The following is a 21,173-nucleotide window of genomic DNA, read 5'->3' as shown; positions in this document are numbered from 1 at the left end:
CAATTTTATTTAGAGCTGGGATAGCTGTGGTTATTTTTTATGCTTACTTCATTTGTATTTCTTATGTAAAGCAGTTTAATATTAGAGGAATACATTTGGGAATCTTGAACAAAAGAAAAATAACATTTGCTCTGGTAATAAAAGAAGATTAAGTTTACATTTCTGAATGGAATGTTCTCCTTTCATCTAGAAAAACTGACTTTTAAATAGTAACACAGTAAGTTTGAAATACGGGGAAATAAAATTCTTACTAAAACAAACAGGAAAATTAGTAAACCAGTAAGAATAGATTACATGAAAAACAGATTTCTGTACAATAAGGAGTAAAATTAAGTTGTAGAATATAGTAAATAGAAATAAACATGGTTGATTTTAACAAATGAAAATTTTACCTCCAAAGCATGCCTTCATACAAGTCTGAAAGGGAAATTCTAGATTACAGTAGATACATATTTCAAGGAAGGGGCATATAATTTATTTAAGATAAAAGGCATTTCAAAGAAAAACCTTTGAGCCATATTTCAAGTCCTCAATAACCAGATATGGCTAGTGGCTGGACAAGACAGGTCTAGAGTATAGAGAAAGAGTGATGGGAGATGAGACTAAAAAGACAGCAGGAATTACAAAGGGAAAATGAGAACTTTACAGTGGCTGAGCTAGGCAGACATCACCTTAGTCAAATGAAGTGAACACCACCAGTAATGGGACAAAGTGAAATGTACCACCTGACAGGACGCAATAAGAAGAACATAGCTGCACATCTGTAATATTCCTGTCAAAGATGTATAACCTGACTGTAACCATGAGGACCCATCAACAAATTCAAACTGAAGGATGTTCTATAAAATGACTGGCCTATGATTTTAAAAATTGTCAAGGTTATGAAAGTCAAAGAAAGAGGAACCGTTCCAGATTAAAGGAGACTTAGGAGGTGTGATAATTAAATGCAGTATATAATTCTCACCTGGATCCTATTGCTGTAAAGAACATTATCAGGTCAAGTAGAGATACTTGTGTGGGATCTGAGGATTAGATGATAGTAATATATCTGTGTTAATTTCCTGATTTTGATGGTTGTATTATGGTTCTTTAGGAGCGTGGTGGTTTTTAAAACATATCCACAAATGTGTTGATACGTTTCCCTTCAAGAGGCAAAGCCTAATCCCTTCCTCTTGAGTGTGGGCTGAATTTAGTGACTCACTTCTAACTAATAAAGTGGACGTGATGGAGTATGTCTTCAGAGAATAGGTCATAAAAGGCATTGCAAATTCCTTCCTGCTCTCCCTTGGATCACTTGCTCTGGGGGAAGTTAGCTGCCATGGTGTGAGGTCACTCAAGCAGTGTATGGAGAGGCCCACGTGGTGAGGAACTGAGCATATCCTGCCAACAGCCAGCAAGGAACTGAGGCCTCCCAAAACTCACTAACAGCCATGTGAGTGAGCCATCTTGGAGCATATCCTCCAGCTCCAGTCAAGTCTTCAGAGACCAGAATCTTGGCTAAATGCTTGACTGCAACCTCATAAGATTCCCTGAGCTGGACCACACAGCCAAGCTGTTCCCAGATTCCAACCCTCTGAAACCGTGTGAGATACTAAACATTTGTAGTTTTAAACTGCTAAGTTTTGGGCTAATTAGAAGATAACTAATACAGGGAGAATGTTCTTATTTGTAAGAAGAGAACACTAAAGTATTCAAATATGGCAGGGCAACTTATCCTCAAATGGCAGAAAAACATTCTTTGGTAATTGTTCTTCTCTTTTTTGTAAGTTTGAAGATTGTCTCAAAAAGTTAAAAAGATTAAAAAGGAAAAAAAAAGGAGATGATCAGTTTTTCCTTTTGGAAAGAATCTTTGGCTTAACTAAGGCAGTGAAAGAAGGAATGAATTAAGAGAATTGGGACATAAAATCACTAGTACTCAATTATTATTAGTTAGATATGAGGAACTGGTTAACTGACATATAGCATATAGGAGTAGCAGCAGGCTGTTGGAAGAGTAATTTAGGGAATGTTGCTTTTAGAGATACCGCGTATTAGGAAAATAAAGCTCTGGAGCTTCGAAGAAAGTCTGTTTTTAGAAGATAGTTGTTGAAGGATTACAAGATGATAAAGCTGCTATGGGAGAGTTGTAAAATGAGAAGAAAAAGAACCAGAAGTGGAATTATGTGGCATATCCCTTTAAATGGGCCAGGAATAGCAGAGTAGAAGCAGATGAGAGATAAATGAAAATCAGTAAACACTAGTTGGTTTGAATAAGAAAGACGTTTCAAATGCAATAGAATATTCAAGTAGGATTAAAATATATTCATTGAATTTGGTGAATAGTAAGTGTTTGGGGCCCTAACAAGAGCATGGGAAGGAGACATGATTAGAAAGTATGGAAATAAGAAAGACAAAGAATTTCTCTTTCATGAAATTTGACCCTAAAGAGAAGGAAAGAGGTGCCAGCTAAAGGGGGAGGCTTTCCTCGCCTTCCCTCCCTCCCTCTCTAAGGGTAGGAACGCTTTAGGCATGGAAAAAGATGCTTAAAGAAGCATCTGGAAAAAGAAGAAAGATAAAATGACATTGGGATATTTCAGAGGAGCTGGGAATAAATGGTTTCAAGAGTATAGCTGAAGAGATTAGTTTGCCCAGAATTAACAGTCTCCTCTTTTTGAGGCCCAAAAAGGGAGATAAGGACAGATACAGTAGGGGAGGGGCTGGGAAAGTGAGTGTGTAACCCTCAACGTTGCCTTTTCAGTAGAAGGGAAGGTTGGCTGTTGAGAGTGAATAGGATGGAAGTAGGGTGTAGACTTTGGAAAAAAGCAGAAAAAGTTGAGAGAAAATTCTAATTTGTTATTAAGTGAAAACGAAAAGCATCTTTAAATACACATTTGGTGAGGAGGGATGTAGACTTGCAAACAAATATCTGACACATTTTATATATTATACATATGTTAAAAGTTGGATGTGTATTTTATGCTTGTTCATGTGTAGTTTGGGTTGGTCCCCTTTTGGGTTGTTTTTATGTTTTGTTTTAAACATAAGTGGGGCAATACTGTGCTTACTGTTTTTTAACTTTATCATTTCACAGTGTATTTTGGATATTTTGCCATTTTTGTTCTTAGGAACTCTAGCTTATTCTTTTTAACAACTTTAGCACAGTATTCAATAATACTGATATATAATTCTTAGCCATTTCCCTTTTGGTGGATATTTAGGTTACTTCCATCTTTTTATTGTTATAAAAGTTGGCACATTTGTGCATTTATTTCTTTAGGATACCGAAAAGTGTAATTACTGGGTCCGTTGCATTTTAATATTTGAGATTTTTATCATTTATAACCTGAGTCAACTTTTTCTTATTATAGGACAAAGCAGTGATAGTGAAGATCTTCCTGTCCTAGACAATTCAAGTAAATGTACCCCAGTAAAGCATCTTAGTGTATCTAAGCCACAGAAGCTTGCACGATCTCCTGCAAGAATATCCCCTCACATCAAAGATGGAGAAAAAGATAAACAGAAAGAAAAACATCCGAATTCATCTCCTCGGACATATAAGTGGAGTTTTCAACTCAGTAAGAAACTTACAGAAAACTTGAATGTATATTACAAAGTGGTATATATTTTGAAATGTCAAAATAAGGAGTAATGATTAGCAAATTCATTTATTTACGTATCTTAAATGTTGTCTTATTAATAATCACTATTTATTATCTTAAATACAAATCTGTGTCTTTTTATAATACTAACTTGATAAATATTGATTGGAGAAAGCTCTCCAGTTATGGAATGAGACATGTATGATTTATATAAATTGATGAAACTTAAACACCCTTTCTTGTACTGACAATTGGAAATAACTAATAAATGAGGAAACATCAATACAAAGACACTATTTGGATAAATAACTACAATTATAGATCAGAGTTGCTGAATGTTGATGTTTCCTTGTGCTTTTCTGATTATTTCAGTAATACATCATTAAGTAATACATGTTTAGTGGAATATTTGGCATATATATAGAAATCTTATTCATGAATTTAATTAAGGCCTTCCATTTTTATAGAGCCTTATTTAGTGTACTGTTAGGTTTTAATAAACTAAAGCGTTTGTTGATTTATGAATTGGACTTTTGATAGAACTGCCATCATTTTTTCTCATAGAATTATTTTTAAATCCAGATTAACTTTTTTTCCCTTTTAGATGAATTAGATAACATGAACAGTACAGAGAGAATCTCTTTTCTCCAAGAAAAACTACAGGAAATCAGAAAGTATTACATGTCTTTGAAGTCTGAAGTTGCAACCATAGATAGGAGGAGAAAAAGATTAAAAAAGAAAGACAGAGAAGGTAATTTGATTATAATTTTTCTTCCCCCTGTTTTTCAAATATATGTCCTATCGTTTTATAAGATTTAGGTTTGCCACTTTTTAATATAGTATATACTTATTGTTATCTTTAGATTCCTAGTGTTTTCTTCTTTGTTGCTATTGTTGAAGTGAGTCAACAACTGAATCAGAATGAGACTCTTGAAAGAGACTATGAACTGTTTTACAAAATGTGTGATTTTACTAAATGTGGTGGGTTCTTAAGAAGAGCTTACTCCCTCTGAAGTTCTCTCACTGCTCAACAAACATTTATTGGCTGCCTATTAACAGGCACTATATTTTTCATTATGGGGTTCATCAAAATGAAGAGGGATATGGCTTATCCTCTAGGAGGTTATCTTGTTGGGATCATAAGTCATTTCCTAAGCAACTACTATATAAGATAGTTCAGCTTTACAACATTAATGCACACATACCATATGCCAGGCCCTCTTTCAGGTGGTGGAAGTACAGAGATGAATGAGATACAGACCTCGATCTCAACGTCTTAACGTCTAGTGGAACTGTATGTTGAGGGCCCTGAGAGTGATATTAACAAGAACAGGAGTTGGTGGAAGGAGAGATGACTTCGGAATAATCATGAGGAGAGAATAGCATCTGAACTAAACCTTAAAACTGCATAGCATTGACTTCTAGTTAAACATTGACATCTCATATCTACCCCAAGCCCAGGCCTCACTAAAATAATAGTAAAGAAAATTAAAAGCCCTATACCCACAAGGATGAGAGAATGGGACAGCAGACTGACTACGGTAGACAAGAAATGTCAGCAGCATATCTTTTGGAAGCTGAGAAGCAGATGGACTGTAACTGTCCTAGCAGATGACAGAATGCTAAACACCTAAGCTTGTTTATCCTTCCAGTGGGACAAAACAATGAGAAGCAAGCTAATTCACACTACATCACCCCAGAAAAGCTCTGAGGACAGTGTGAGGTGTGAGGATGAAAATTGGAGATGGTTTGAAAAAGGAAGGAGAAATTGGATCCTTTCATCCCACCCTCTGAAGCAAACTACCTTTTCCCCTAACTCCAGCAGAAAATAGGAGATTAAGTTATTGGAGGCTGAGAGGGATCAACAGGCTTATAGAAAGACCCAGGGACACCAGCCATAGCTGAAGGTGAGGGTTAGGTGCTAAACCAAAAATAATGAACTTGAGTGAAAGTTCCCAGTACTAAATGATGAGACTTCTGTCCCTTTTCCAACCAAGGATCTCATCTTCTTGTCTGTCTGAAAGCTGGTAACCAAGCTTATGCTCATTCCTGGAAGGAGATTGAAAGATTCCTCTGGAGAAACTGGTCAGCCCAAGGGAAGTGATCTAACATAGATACCAGCATTTGGAGGTTCCTGAACGAAAAAGCAAAATCCTTACAAATCACTATGTGTGCACTGCCCAACATTTAAAAGCCCGGCGGCCTCATGTATAGCCTCCAGTTAGCTTTTTAATGCTCCCCCTTAAATATGGAAGCCACAAGACCAGATGTTTGAGGAAAGCCTTTACATAAAGACAGAAACCAAAATATTCAATAGAAAAAAGTAACTTGGACAATGTGCCATATAAAAACAACAAACTATAATTAATATCCAGAGTTACAGGAAAGATATTGCCGTCTTGAAACAAGAATATGATACTATCAATGAATTCATCTCTTAAAAATTAAAAATATGATATTTGGAATAAAAAATAAATAAATAGAAGGGTAAGATAGCAAGGCTAAAGAAATCCCAGTAAAATATCAAAAAGATAATAGGAGAGAATAACTAAGAGAAATATAGGATCTGGCTGGGACATCCAACTTCTGAATCATAGGATTTCTAGAAAGAGAACACTGAATAAACATAGGAGGAAGTTGTGATCAAAGAAATAAGAAAAACTTCCAGAACTGAAGGAGATGGGTTAGAAAATTGAAAGGACTCCCTGCGACCTCTATAAAGAATGGAGGAAAAAATCACACCAAAGCACATTATGAAATTTCAGAACCCTGTGGATAGAGGTAAGGTTCCAAAAGCTTACCATATAAAGGTATATACAAAAAACTGGGTCTCAGAACAGCATCAGATTTCTCACGTCAGATTTCTCAATGGTGGCATTAAAAACTAGAAGCCAAGCTATTAAGATAACATGACATCCAGCAAACAAGGAATCCCACATAGGAAAACAGTAAGGAAAATCTCAAGGTGATGGCACATGGAAGCCCTAGAATGATCACTACATAACAGGCCTACAAAGCAACTATTTCAGGAATAGGATGGAACAGGAGGGGAGGGCTCTAGGAGGGATGTCCCTTTAAGAAAAAAAACAGTAAATTATCTGATAGGCTTGCCCATCTTGAGAGAAGTTTTCTATCTATGGCAGAGAATTAGGGGATGAAATACTAATAAAATGGCCTGTGTCATATGTGGTCTTGAATCTACTCCAAGTCCAGCAGTTTTCAATTCCTGGAAATGTGATGGAGCAAAAGCAAAGAGATCGACCTTCCATGTTTGTCCTTTTCTTCCTTTTTTTTTTTTTTTTTTTTTTTTGCAGTACGCGGGCCTCTCTCTGTTGTGGCCTCTCCCGTTGCGGAGCATAGGCTCCGGATGCACAGGCTCAGTGGCCATGGCTCACGGGCCTAGCCGCTCCGCGGCATGTGGGATCTTCCCAGACTGGGGCACGAATCCATGTCCCTTGCATCGGCAGGCGGACTCTCAACCACTGCGCCACCAGGGAAGCTCCTGTCCTTTTCTTTAAAAACTGTAAATAGCAAGAAGTCTTTACAGCATTTTTAAACACAGAAAGAAGAACAAATTAACAAATTGAGCTTTTCTTCAGAGAACCTTCAACGGCTTTGAGTTTCCTAAAGGTCATATAAGTTCAGACAACTAAAAAGATGATTTTCTTATAGTCTTCTTCCCTTTTTTGTTTTCTTAATTTTGTGTGTGTGAAGTGAGTTATTAAAGTGAAACATTGAGTGACTTCTAGCACACATATTAGAATTTGTAGTAATGAGTTACATGTCATTTTGGCAGTACACACATTGAGGAATGTATACTTAAACAAAAATTAAGACTTTAAGTAAAACAGGAATAACTGGGCAAACATGAGCAGGAGATAGGAGGGCCCTGCAAAGAAAAAAGTAAAAACTAAAAAATGACAGAGCACCTGAGGTATAGAGTAATGATCTTTAATCCAAGCTCCATGCTCCTGGAGAGTTTTGTTAAAGTCATTTGAAGACTTTTTCTAATCACTCACCCACATTTCCATCCTGATCCCATGATTCTGATACCTGACTTAGATTACTGCTTCTTGCTTATGAGAGTTTTGTGTCCATCGGGTATATTGGGACAGGATAAAGATAGGAAGCCAATGTTTAGCTGGTTAAAAGAAATTCTCTAGGATAAGTGAATTCTTTTATGGTCCTATAACCCAGAGATAAAGCAGGAATTTGCTATAGTGAAAATTTATCTCAGGTTGATCTCATTTCTGATTTGGGACAAGGTGAGTTTCTTTCAGGGATGTTTCAAGTAGGGATTTAAGATTTTTTTTTATTTTTATTTTTTTTTGCGGTACGCGGGCCTTTCACTGTTGTGGCCTCTCCCGTTGCGGAGCACAGGCTCCGGACGCGCAGGCTCACGGGCCCAGCCGCTCCGCGGCATGTGGGATCTTCCCGGACCGGGGCACGAACCCGTGTCCCCTGCATCGGCAGGCGGACTCTCAACCACTGCGCCACCAGGGAAGCCTGGGATTTAAGATTTTATATCTCTTTAGTCTTTACATTTTCTGGTGCCTTTTTTGAACTGAGTTACTTAAGTGATGAGAGACTGATTCCACTCAATTGAACCAAACAAAATTTTTGCTGACAAAATGTTGTTATTCCTTCATGCACCATTTAAGAGGACTATAATTGAAGTGAATAATGTTAAGAAATTTATTTTTGATTTGCCGGTGGCTGGGTATCTTTGTGTGATAGTTGTCGGGTCTAACGTAGCTTCTTTGATCCTACAGTGTCTCATGCAGGAGCCTCCATGTCATCTGCTTCATCAGACACTGGAATGAGTCCCTCCTCATCATCTCCCCCACAGAACGTACTTGCTGTAGAATGCAGGTGATAAATGTTTTCTCTGCCTTCCCAGCAGTTTGCTGCCAAGGACATAAATCCCAAATCCCTGAAATACAACCACAGAAAGCACTCAACTGGTTTGACATTGCTAAGTATATCCTGTACACTTTTCCAGGCTGGATTGTATCTATTCCCTTCTCTTTTCTTTTTTTTTCTGTTGCAAGAAAAATAAGCTGATTAATAACTGAAGTTTAGGCAGCCTGCCATATTTGTCATAATTTTTAATTTTTTTTTCGTTTTTTTGTGAAGATAGAAAAAGGGCACTTAGCAAATTTGAATTTGTATAATAAAGCTTTCAGGTGTTATAGAAATCATAGACAAGCAAGTGCACATGATAAACATCAAAATATCCAGCTAAATAGTTACTGCTGCACTTTCACTGAGATGTATTTGAACACTTGGTGACTAGGGGGTTTATGTTGTGTTTTTTTATTGTTGTTGTTGGTTTTCTTTTTTTTTTTTTTTTCTTTTTGTGGAAGCACTTGCTATTTAGAACTGCCAAAGTATATGTTCAGCAGTGTGCCCAGGTTTAAGGTGTAAATGGGACAAAATAAATTGTGAAAGGAAGTGTAGTTGACTGAAAACTACAGTTGTAATAAGTCTTCCACTTTTTATAGGATTTTTGAGCACACAATTATGCAAATATTTTAATGTTTATTAATGTTTACAGTGGAATTGTGAATAAGTTTTCAGTGGACTATCTTATCCCTTGACAAAAATATTTTGTCTTTTTTCTATGTAATTTCAGAGTTTTTATTTTGTTACAAAAAGACAAAAATGAAATATATAACAACAATGAAGTTATTTAACAAGATTTCTAAAGCTGAAAATTTTGTGTAAAATAAGGTATTATCTTGCAACTTGTTAAATATATTTATTCAGACATTGGATGTTGTATTTTTATGTATTTTTTAAAATATTAATAAAATTGAAAAAAAGAAAATTCTAGGTTAATTCACTCTTCGAATGACAATAGCTCTCAGCTGTCCCTTTTACAGGAGGTTGCATCCAGCGGCTTTGCCTGTACTGAAGGGAGTCTGTCTCAGTCCTTCAAACAGTGTAGAACTATAAATGGGCATCTGGATCATTAAAGTATGTCCTTGTTTAGAAACTTTGGCAGTCCTAGTACTTAAACTGTTTTGAGGATCAAATTTTTGGTTGCCCTTAAGATATTTTGTCACAGTTTTTATGTTTGCTGTACTGCCGAATAAATTTATATCTCCCAAAGTTGAGATGCAACAACTAAGTAAAGCAATTATGTATGCTTTGTTTGTGAATTGTTTCACAGACTGATACATTTTGTAAATAATTCTTCCAAAACCATGTATTTAAAGCAGTTTTGCCATATACATTATGTAAAAAGGTGATTTTTTAAAATCAGTTTTTAAATTCATGTTTGTACATTGAAAGGGTTTTTTTTTAAACCTTCTTTCCTGTGTTTAATATGCGTAGAGTAATAACCTAGATGCTCTAGACTGTATATCAGGATCTGATTTACAAGAACAGAGTCAGAGCCAAACACTAGTGATGGCATAGCATTAATGAAATCATTGTTTCTTAATTTCATTTTACCACATTGTGAACTTGTGATTCAGATTCCTTCCATTTTCGCAGAGAATTAAAAACAAAAAAGTACTCTTGTAAAATGCACTTTTCTGTCTTTTCTTTGCAAAGCAGAAGTATTTCAATGTAAAATAAAAATGGAGCTCAGTGGGCAGTATTAATAAAGGCCATGTTTTAAACATAGGCTTTATATTTTTAGTTTTCATTTAAGTGATTGTTTTTTTCCCCTAAGTGCCAATAACTCACAGTTGGAAAACCAGACTTCATAAAACAAAGCATATTCAATATATTCTTCAGTCTCTACAATTAAATATTTCTAGTACTTAATTATAAAAATTTTAAAAGTGTGTCATTCAAATACAGTTGGAACTAGGAGGCAACTTTAGATTCATACATTAGATATTTTAATGATGTATCAGCTTGAATATTGTCCTTTCTAATCAATATAAATCTGGTGATGATGTACTGGGATCTTGCTACAGAGAGTAAAATTATAAATTCATTGAATGGGTATATGGACACTTAAAATCCTTTTATTTTGGGGGGCTGGAAAGGATTATGAAAGTTACTGAAATTTGTAAGAATATTGACTAGGTATTAAATTCAGATATTGACCATATTTTGAGATTAGCTAAATTTTGAGTAGATAGCTCTTGCATATGACTAAAAAAATAAAAATATACTCTTTAGTATCTAAAATGAAAGGTGCTATCTATAAAGTCAAGTTATTTGAAGATTATGGAGATTTCTGTTTTAATATTCCATGTGTGCTTTTATTATTGTTTATGTTAAATTTCTAGTTTTCCTGCCCTTCACTAAGAAAGATGTTCGTATCTAGCACATATATGCTATGTCTTCTACGAAATTGCTTTTAATTGGCAATCTTTATGCATCATGCTGTTAATTTGCTTATATACCTTTCTTATACGCCCTGTAGTATAACATAGCTATCAACATTGTGAAAGCATTTGAAGCTATAGTCAACCACATGTTTTAGAATTCAGTCATCAAAAATTTATGAATTTTTGATCATAAAAAATTTATTGGGTATCTTTGATGTGCCAGGCATTGTGCTAAGGCTCAGGAGACCTAACAGTGAACATGACAGAAAAAAGTCCCTGTATTTGTGGACTGTATAACCTAAAGAGTTATATGTTAAACAATTATCCCATGTAATTCTTTTTTTAATTAATTAATTAATTTTTGGCTGCATTGGGTCTCCATTGCTGCGTGCGGGCTTTCTCTAGTTGCGGTAAGCAGGGGCTACTCTTTGTTGCCATGCATAGGCTTCTCGTGGTGGCTTCTCTTGTTGTGAAGCATGGGCTCTAGGCGCACGGGCTTCAGTAGTTGTGGCGCGCAGGCTCAGTAGTTGTGGCGCGCAGGCTCAGTAGTTGTGGCTCACGGGCTCTAGAGCGCAGGCCAAGTAGTTGTGGCACACGGGCTTAGTTGCTCTGCGGCACATGGGATCTTCCTGGACCAGGGCTCGAACCCATGTCCCCTGTATTGGCAGGCGGTTTCTTAACCACTGTGCCACCAGGGAATCCCCCATGTAATTCTTAACTGCAGGTGTGATTAGCATATGAAGTTATGGTGTGCCACGAGAAAACGATACAGAGCCCAACTAGTTTGAAGGCAAAGATGGTCGGCGAAGACTTTGCAGAGAAAGCAACAGTAAAACTGGGCCCCAGTGGGGATTATAAATTGGTTAGACAAATGGGAGGAGCGATATGGTGAGTAAAATGCTCAGGCACATTGAGGAGGAGAAATTGGTGGTAAGAGAACAGGCCTGAGGCAGAAGAAGCAGGAGCCAGGTAAAGCAGAGTTATTCAGGCATTGCCTAAATCTTATACCTGCCGACCTTGGCCTCTTGCTCCTTCTGTCCCCCCCACCCCATCCCTACTTATCCAGAGCCATTTCAAGAGCCACTTTTCCGGGAAGCTTTTGCTGACTTCTTACCACCCCCCCCAGAATATCACACTCTTTTATGCTCTGATAGCATTTTCAATCTGTATTATTTTACTTGACAACTCACCTGGTATTGAATATATTGCATTTACTTATGCCTGTGTCTTTCTACCCGACTAGGTGTTTAGTTCCCTAAGTACTCCTCAGTCACAGGGGTATCCCACAAAGTGCCTGGTCCGGCATCTAACGTATAGTAAGATGGTCAAAAGCTATGTTTACTTAAATTGAGAAAAATTACTTTTGAATTGCCATTGTATTTTTACCAGTGATCCTTATGCACAAAGTCAGACATTTAAAAGTTGTCTTTGGTGTTCTTTTCATAAAGTGATTTAAAAGTATCATTTGAAAAATGTAAAACTTGTTTAACAGTCTAATCCCCAACTTAAAATATTCTTAAGCTGATGAGTTCTTTTCCCTCCTCTCCTTGTTTCTTCTTCTCTTCCCTCTTCCATTACTGTCATGCAGTTACAGACAGACTTTTGTTCCATTACAGGAAGACTACAGTATGTGATAGCATTCATCATTAGTGAGGGTTGAATGACTCTTAAAATGGAGTTTGCACTAATAGGGAATTTCTAACAAATACATACTTGGTGTTTTCAGCATATAAATATTTTTTTAGTCCTTCACATTTACTAACAAAATCAAATGTTGTTTTCCATGTTGAGAAGGACAACAAAACCTTTTTATTCATAGAGACCCATTATATCTTTTTAAACAGAATAAGAAGGGCAGTGTTTATAATTTTGGAATTTGTAGTTAACATAATTATGAAGCCATCTTCATTTTGTAATCTATACCATGCAAAATTCATTTTTAAAAGTTCTACTTTTGAAAAACTTAAGGAACTTCCATGTAAATATAATAAATGATTACTCTTCACAGGTAATTGGATTTCTTCTCAAGGCTAAATTACATTAAACAAGACAATCTGATTCAAGAGTCTCACCAGTTTAGGGTTGCCAGATTTAGCAAATAAAAAATACAGGATACCCAGTTAAATTTGAATTTTAGTCAAACAACAAATAATTTTTTAGTATAAGTATGTCTCATGTAAAAATTGTTATTTATCGGAAATTCAAATTTAACTGGGCATCCTATATTTTATCTGCAAATCCCACAACTAGTTCCTTTACTGTTATATTCCAGTACATGTTATCCTCTAGAGAACCTTGGTCTCTGATGGAGGATAATAAACTGCTGAAGTTTCCCTTGGTTTCCAACGATGAATGGTCCTGGGAAGTCCGTAAGTGATTTCTAGAATTAACCATTTCTGTGATGCAGTCATTTTCTCCACAATTGGCCCTATAATAGCTAAGCTTTAACAAGATAGTTGTGAACACAGATTTTACTGGTAGTGTTCCTTTGATGGGGCACCTTTCCCACCAGTTGCTAACTGCTCTCAGAAATTCTCTTTGATCCTTATCCAAACCTACTCTTAAATAAAAACCTAAACTAAATCTGACTGCATTAAAATTAAAAACTTCTCTATGACAAGGCATTTAATAATTATGAATAGAGCCACTGTAAATATTCATTTCTCCGGTAAACACCTAGGAGTAACTTTTGTATGACCGTACCATTTTGCATCCCCACCAGCAACACACAAGAGTTCCAGCTGCACTATGTCCTTGTCAGCACTGGATATTGTCAGATGTTTTTGTTTTTTAGCAGTTGTAATAGTTGTGATATTTAGAAGGGTCAAGTGATTTGCCCATGTTCAAACAGTTAGCTAAGTTATAAATGACTGCTTATAAATCCTACTGAGCAGAATCCCAGACCCTGTAAGTTCTCCTTAACCATACCAAGTGTTGGGGAGGATGCAGAAGAACTAGAACTCTCTTACGCAGCTGGTGAGAATACAAAATGGTACAAATACTTTGGAAAATTTTTGGCAATTTGTTAAAAATTTAAACAATGTGACCTAGCCATTCCACTCCTAGATATTTAGCCAAGAGAAATGAAAGCATGTCCACATAAAGCAACTTTATTAATAACAAATACTTAAAACAATCCAAATGCCCATCCACTGGTGAATAGATTAATAAATTATTGCATATCCATACAGTGGAATACAACTCAGCAGTAAAAAGGAACAGATGATACAGGCAACAAATTCGATGAATCTCAAAATAATTATGCTGAGTGAAGCCAGGTAAAACAGAGTACACACTTTGACTGCATTTATACAAAATTATAGAAAATACACATTAGAGCGACAGCAAGTCATTGGGTTCTTGGAAAGTTGGTGGGGGTCGTGGCGTGGGTGGCCTGGGAGGGAGAGATTACACAGGGGCCAAGGAAACATCTGGGGGTCACGGTTGTGTTCATTATTTTGGTGGTTGTGATAATGGTTTCATGGGTGTACACATATGTGAAAATTACTGAAAGTGTATACTTTAAATATGTGCAGATTGAATGTAAAGGAAAACAATCTTCTAAATCAAAAAAGCATAGTGCACATGCAAACCCAAAGTCACTGTGGTTGGCTAGTACAAAACTCAAGTTTAATCAAGTCAGTGATTTTTTCTTAGCCTGGGGAAAGCAAGGAGAAATTTGTGCTTTTTCCCCACCTACATATGTTATGACCCTTTTGAGGTTCCTTCATTTGACCAGAAATCTTAAGATCTTCCTGCTAACATAGGTAAAATAGACCCAGTATATTATTTTTCAGTGTTGAGTATAAATAGAAATCCTATTTTTCATAATTTACTGAAGCTAATTTATGTAACCTTTTCCTCTAATTTCTGAACATTTCTCAAATATCTTTTTGAAACATTGATGCTATTAAATTGAATATTTTACCGTAACTTTGAGTAGTCACTCTTGAATTAGATTTTATGTGACCTTCATTTTTTTTTTTTTTTTTTTTGCGGTACGCGGGCCTCTCACTGTTGTGGCCTCTCCCGCTGCGGAGCACAGGCTCCGGACGCGCCGGCTCAGCGGCCACGGCTCACGGGCCCAGCCGCTCCGCGGCACGTGGGATCTTCCCGGACCGGGGCACGAACCCGCGTCCCCTGCATCGGCAGGCGGACTCTCAACCACTGCGCCACCAGGGAAGGCCGACCTTCATTTCTTGTTACTAGAGTTTATACTGTTTCATCCTGTTTAAGTTGCTAGTTTAATATCCCAAGATTCCTGCCTTATAGTTTTATTATACTTTCTCTGATTCACTGTGTCCTCAGCCTCCATCTGTTTTCTTCATTGTTTCAAGGTTCCTTCTCTCCTCAGTGCCAGTCACCTGCCTCACCTCCCTTTAGCCTTCTCTTGGAACACATCCTCAAGCATTTAACCTGGCCTCTGGCAATTTTGCTGATTTGTATCTTACTAGCCCTAAATAATTGACCTAAGAGATAAGGAAATGGTTAATGTCTAAAAGAGAGTAATAATATTAAAAGGACTTTACATGCAGAAATCAATGGGTTTTTTTTTCATTCATTGGATCAGTAGAGTGCTTTCATACCGTGTACTGCTCTGGTAGAGTAGGATTTTAGCACAATGGACTCAATTTGCCAATAATAGACTTCAAAAATAAAGAACTATCTTTAAAATTGATAAGCCTCTAGCCAGGCTGATTAGGAAAGGAAATAGAGAAGACACAAATTACCAATGTCAGGAGTGAGAAAGGTGGCATCACTGCAGATTGTATCTATAGCTATTATAGGGATAATGAAGGAATACTATGAACATCTCTATGCTAATAAATTCAACAACTCACATGAAATAGAAAAATTCATTGAAAGACCCAAATTTCCTAAATTTACTCAAGAATAAATATATAACCTGATTAACCCTATATCTGTTATCAAATGGAATTAATATTAAAAAACCTTCCCACAAAGTAAAGGTCCAGCTTCACCATGAATTCTACCAAACATTTAAGGAATACATAATATTAATACTAATTTAAGGAAGACATAATACTAATTCATCAAACTCTTCCAAAAAATTGAAGATGAAGGAATGCTGCCAATTCACTCTATGAGGCCAGCTTTACTCTGACACCAAAACCAGATATTGCAAGGAAGGAAAACTAAAGACCAATATCCTTAATGAATATGTATGCAAAAACTCTAAACAAAATTTTAGCAAATAAAATCCAACAACATATTAAACGGATAATACAACATGGGCCAAGTAGGGTTTATCTCAGGAATGTAGGGTTGGTTTGATATTCAAAAATCAATATAATTCAGCTTATTAACAAATTAAAAAAGAAAAACCATAGATGCAGAAAAGGCATTTGACAAAACCCAACATCCGTTCCTGAAAAAAAAGCTCAACAAACTGGGAATAGAAGGCAACTTCCTCAACCCGATAAAGGACATCTATGAAAAACCTACAGTTAACATCATACTTGATGATGAAAGACTGCATTATTTTCTCCAAGATTAGGACTAAGACAGGGAGAGCTACTCTCACTACTTCTATTTAACACTGTATTGGAGGTTCTAAAGCATTCAGGAAAAAAGAAATCAGAGGCATTCAAACTCGTGAGTTTAGCAAGAATGTAGGATGCAAGATTATAAAAATCAATTGTATTTCTATGTACTAGCAATAAATAATCAGAAATTGAAATTTTAACAATATCATTTACAATAGCATGAAAACATGTTACAATGAATCTGACAAAGGATGGAAAGACCGAAACTGAAAACTACAAAGAATTGCTGAGATAAAATAGAGACAATCTGGGCTTCCCTGGTGGCGCAGTGGTTGAGAGTCCACCTGCCGATGCAGGGGACATGGGTTCGTGCCCCGATCCGGAAAGATCCTACATGCTGCAGAGCGGCTAGGCCCGTGAGCCATGGCTGCTGAGCCTGCGCGTCCGGAGCCTGTGCTCCGCAACGGGAGAGGCCACAACAGTGAGAGGCCCACGTACTGCAAAAAAAAAATAATAATAAAATTTTAAAAAAATAGAGACAATCTATGAGGACATGTACCTTGTTCATGGGTCATAAAACCTAATATTGTTAGGAATTTTTTTGCTTCTCAAATTTAATGTAATCCCAATCAAAACACCAGGAGGCTTTTTTGTAGAAATTGATAAGCTAATTACTAAATTCATGTGGAAATGAAAAAGACCTAGAATAGCCAAATCATCTCGAATAAGAGCTAAGTTGGAGGCCTAATGCTGCCTGATTTCAATAATTATTATAAAGCTATAGTAATCAAAATGTTGTTTTGGAACAAAACAGGGAGTCCAGACCCATAGAACAGAATAGAGAGTCTGGACTCATGGAACAGAAAAGAGAGTCCAGAAATAAGCCTCCCATGTATGGACAATTGATTTTTCATAAAGGTGCAAAGACAATATAATGAAGAAAGGACGATCTTTTTAAAGAAATGATCCTGGAACAATTGGACATCCATATGCAGAAAAAATGAACTTGGAGCCATACCTCACACCATATACAAAAACTCAGAATGGATTACAAAACCTAAAACCATAACACTTTAAAAAAGAAATCAGGAGAAAATCTTTGCGACCTTGTGCGTAACTGGGTTAGGTGAAGACTTCTCAGATACAACACCAAAAGCACAATCCATAAAGGAATAATTTGATAAATTTGACTTCATTAAATTTTAAAACTTTGGCTCTTGAAAAGACATTGTTAAAAGAATAAAAAGACAAGAAACAAACTGGGAGAAAATATTTGCAAAGCATTTATCAAATAAGGGACTTGTATCCAGACTATGTAAAGAACTCTAAAAACTCAACAGTAGAGAGCAAACAATGCAATTAAAAAAAAAAAAAAGACTAAATATTTGAACACACACTTCTCCAAGGAAGATACATGAATGTCAAAGAAGTACATACAAATGGTGTTCATCAAGAGAATGAGAAGGCAAGCTATAGACTGGAGAAAATATTTGCAAAAGACATACTTGATAAACGACTATGTCTTAGTCTGTTTGGACTACTATAACAAAAATATAAACTGGGTGGCTTAAAAATAAATAACTTATTCCCTATAGTTCCAGAGGCTAGGGATTCTAAGATCAAGGTGCCAGCATGGTCCAGTGAGGGCCTTTTGGAGTAGAAAGGGATGGGTTGTTCTGTGGGGCCTCTTTTATAAGGGCACTAATCCCAATCTTGAGAGCTCCATCCTCATGACCTAATCACCTCCCAAAAGCCCCACCTCCTAATACCAGCATTAGGAATTAGGATTTTAACATAAGAATTTTGGGTGGACACAAACGTTCAGGTCATAGCAGACTTATCCAAAATAAACAAAGAACTCTTAAAACTGAACAATAAGAAAATGAACAACCAGATTTGAAAATGTGCCGAGGCCCTTAACAGACACAATCATCGAAGAAAATAAACAGATGGCAAATAAGCACATGAAAAGATGCTCCACATTATATGTCATCATGGAAATGCAAATTAAAATAATGAGATATATGACTACACATCTAATTAGAATGCAAAAATTCAAAACGCTGACAATGCCAAGTGTTGACAAGAATGTGGAACAAGAGGAACTCTCATTCATTGCTGGTGGGAATGCAAAATGGTACAGCCACTTTGGAAGACAGTTTGGCAGTTTCTTACAAAGCTAAACATACTCGTACATATGATCCAGCAATCCTGCTCCTTAGTATATACTGAAATGGGTTGAAAGCATGTCCACACAAAAACCTGCCCAGATGTTAATAGCAGCTTTATCTATAATTGCCAAAACTTGGAGGCTTCCAAGTCCTTTAGTAGGTGAATGAATGAACTGTGGTACATCCAGACAATGGAGTATCATTAAGCACTAACAGAAATGTGCTATCAAGCCATGAAAAGACTTGGAAAAGGCTAAGAACTATATGGTTCTAAGTATATGACATTCTGTAAAAGGCAAAACTATGGAGACAGTAAAAAAAATTAATGCTTGCCAGGGGTTGGGGAGAGAGAGGGATGAACAGGTGGAGTGAAGAGGGTTTTAGGGCAGTGAAACTATTCTGCATAATACTATAAGGATGGATACATGTTATTATACCTTTGTCAAATCATTATACATTTGTACAACACCAAGGGTGAACTGTAATGTAAACTGTAGACTTTGGGTGATAATGATGTGCACGTAGGTTCATTGATTATCACTAATGTGCCGCTCTAATGTGGGAGGGAGGAGTTTGTGCTTATGTGGGTTCAGGGGGTATATGGGAACCCTCTGTACTTTTCAATTTTCCTGTGAATCTAAAACTTCTCTAAAAAAATAGTCTATTTTTAAAAAGTGTTCAATATCATTAGGCATTAGGGAAATACAAGATAAAACCACAGTGAGAATCCACTACCTGCCTATTAAGTTAAAATTTAAAAAGGTTGACCATACCAACTGTTGGCAACAATATGGAGGAACTGGAACTCTCATACACTGGTGTAGCCATTTTGGAAAAATGTTTGGCAGTTTCTTAAAAAATTAAACAGACTCCTACCATACGATCCAGCCATTTCACCTTTAGGTATTCTTAAGAGAACAGGAAAAATGTGTCATATAAAGACTTGTATACAATTGCTTGTAGCAGCTTTGTTTTGTTTTCTTATCCTTTTAATTTTATTTTTGTAAGCGCTAGTCTTTTTTTTTTTTTTCTTCTCTTTTTAAATTTTGGCCATACTGCACAGCTTGCAGGATCTCAGTTCCCTGACCAGAGATTAAACCTGGGCCACGGCAGTGAAAGCCCGGAATCCTAACCACTAGACAACCAGGGAACTCCCTCAGCTTTATCTGTAATAGCCCAAAACTGGAAATAATCCAAATGTCCATCAACAGATGAATGGTTAAACAAATTGTAGTATATCCATAAAATCAAAACTATTTACCAATAAAAATGAACTACTGATAAAACAACATGGATAATCATTATGCTGATTGAAAGAAGCCAGACAATAAAACAGTACACATTGTATGATTCCATTTAGAGTCGATTCTGGAGAAACATGGGTTTGAACTGCCTGGGTCCACTTACACATATTTTTCTCAATAGTAAATGCTATAGTACTACACAATCTGAGGTTGGTTGAATCTGAGGATGTGAAACTACGCATACAGAGGGCAGACTGTAAGTTATACAATTTTTGACTGCGCAGAGAATTGGCACTCCTAACCCCCCCACTTTGTTCAAGGGTCAACTGTATATAATAATCTAGAAAATGCAAACTATAGTGACACAGCAGAGGATGGTGGGGGAGGCAGGGAAGGATAAGCAGAAGAACAGATTAAAAAAAGGGGCCAAGGAGACTTTTGGGGATGATGGATATGATTATTATTTTGATTTTGGTGATGGTTCAATGGATGTATACATATGTCAAAATGCATCAAATTGTACATTTTATTTTTTTAATATTTATTTGGCTGCGCTGGGTCTTAGTTGCAGCACGTGGGATCTTCAGTTGCGGCATGTGGGATCTTTAGTTGTGGCTTGTGAACTCTTAGTTGTGGCATGTGGGATCTAGTTACTGGACCAGGGATCGAACCCAGGCCCCCTGCATTGGGAGTGCAGAGTCTTAGCCACTGGACCACCAGGGAAGTCCCAAATTGTGCACTTTAAATATAGGGAATTTACTGTATACCAATTATAACCTCAATAACGCTGTTGAAAAGAAAGAGAGCGGTCATCCATCATAGAACAATATTAATGCGATCTCAATTTTGAAAAAGCTTTACTGGAATTCTTTTTTTTTGACTGCATTGGGTCTTCATTGCTGCGTGCAGGCTTTCTCCCTAGTTGTGGTGAGCAGGGGCTACTCTTCCTTGCCGTGCACAGGCTTCTCATTGTGGTGGCTTTTCTTGTTGCGGAACACAGGCTCTAGGCGTGCACAGGCTTCAGTAGATGCAGCACGAGGGCTCAGTAGTTGTGGCTCATGGCTCTAGAGCGCAGGCTCAGTAGTTGTGGTGCATGGGCTTAGTTGCTCCATGGCATGTGGGAATCTTCCCAGACCAGGGCTTGAACCCGTGTCCCCTGCATTGGCAGGCGGATTCTTAACCACTGTGCCACCAGGGAAGTCCCTACTGGAATTCTCATCACCAAATTAGCAAGAGTGGTATCTATATTTGAGAAGAAAAATCTACCCTTACCTTAGAAACTTGCTTGAAAATTTTTCAATTACTTTATGGCATGGTCTCTGTGGCAATTTCAACTTCAGTGAGCTGTTTATTTCTATTTGCCTTAATAGTTCTCCTACCT

General features: G+C 36.8%; 1 protein-coding gene across 6 annotated transcripts in view; it reads left to right on the top strand.

The window, feature by feature from the left end:
* The window catches only part of ARID4A (AT-rich interaction domain 4A), a 58,643-nt gene extending 48,431 nt beyond the window's left edge, over positions 1–10,212 (top strand). For all 6 annotated transcript variants that reach the window (XM_019923431.2, XM_073800424.1, XM_073800423.1 and 3 more), the window contains 3 exons: positions 3,348–3,554; positions 4,183–4,329; positions 8,351–10,212. In XM_019923431.2, the coding sequence (XP_019778990.1) occupies positions 3,348–3,554; positions 4,183–4,329; positions 8,351–8,454 (458 nt within the window). In that variant the 3' untranslated portion in view covers positions 8,455–10,212. The remainder of the gene's footprint in view (positions 1–3,347; positions 3,555–4,182; positions 4,330–8,350) is intronic.
* Positions 10,213–21,173: the final 10,961 nt, after the last annotated feature.

Source organism: Tursiops truncatus, chromosome 2, assembly GCF_011762595.2.
Source record: "Tursiops truncatus isolate mTurTru1 chromosome 2, mTurTru1.mat.Y, whole genome shotgun sequence".
Lineage (NCBI taxonomy): Eukaryota > Metazoa > Chordata > Mammalia > Artiodactyla > Delphinidae > Tursiops > Tursiops truncatus.
Note: the sequence above shows the minus strand (reverse complement) of the source record. Positions and strands in the feature narration are given on the sequence as shown.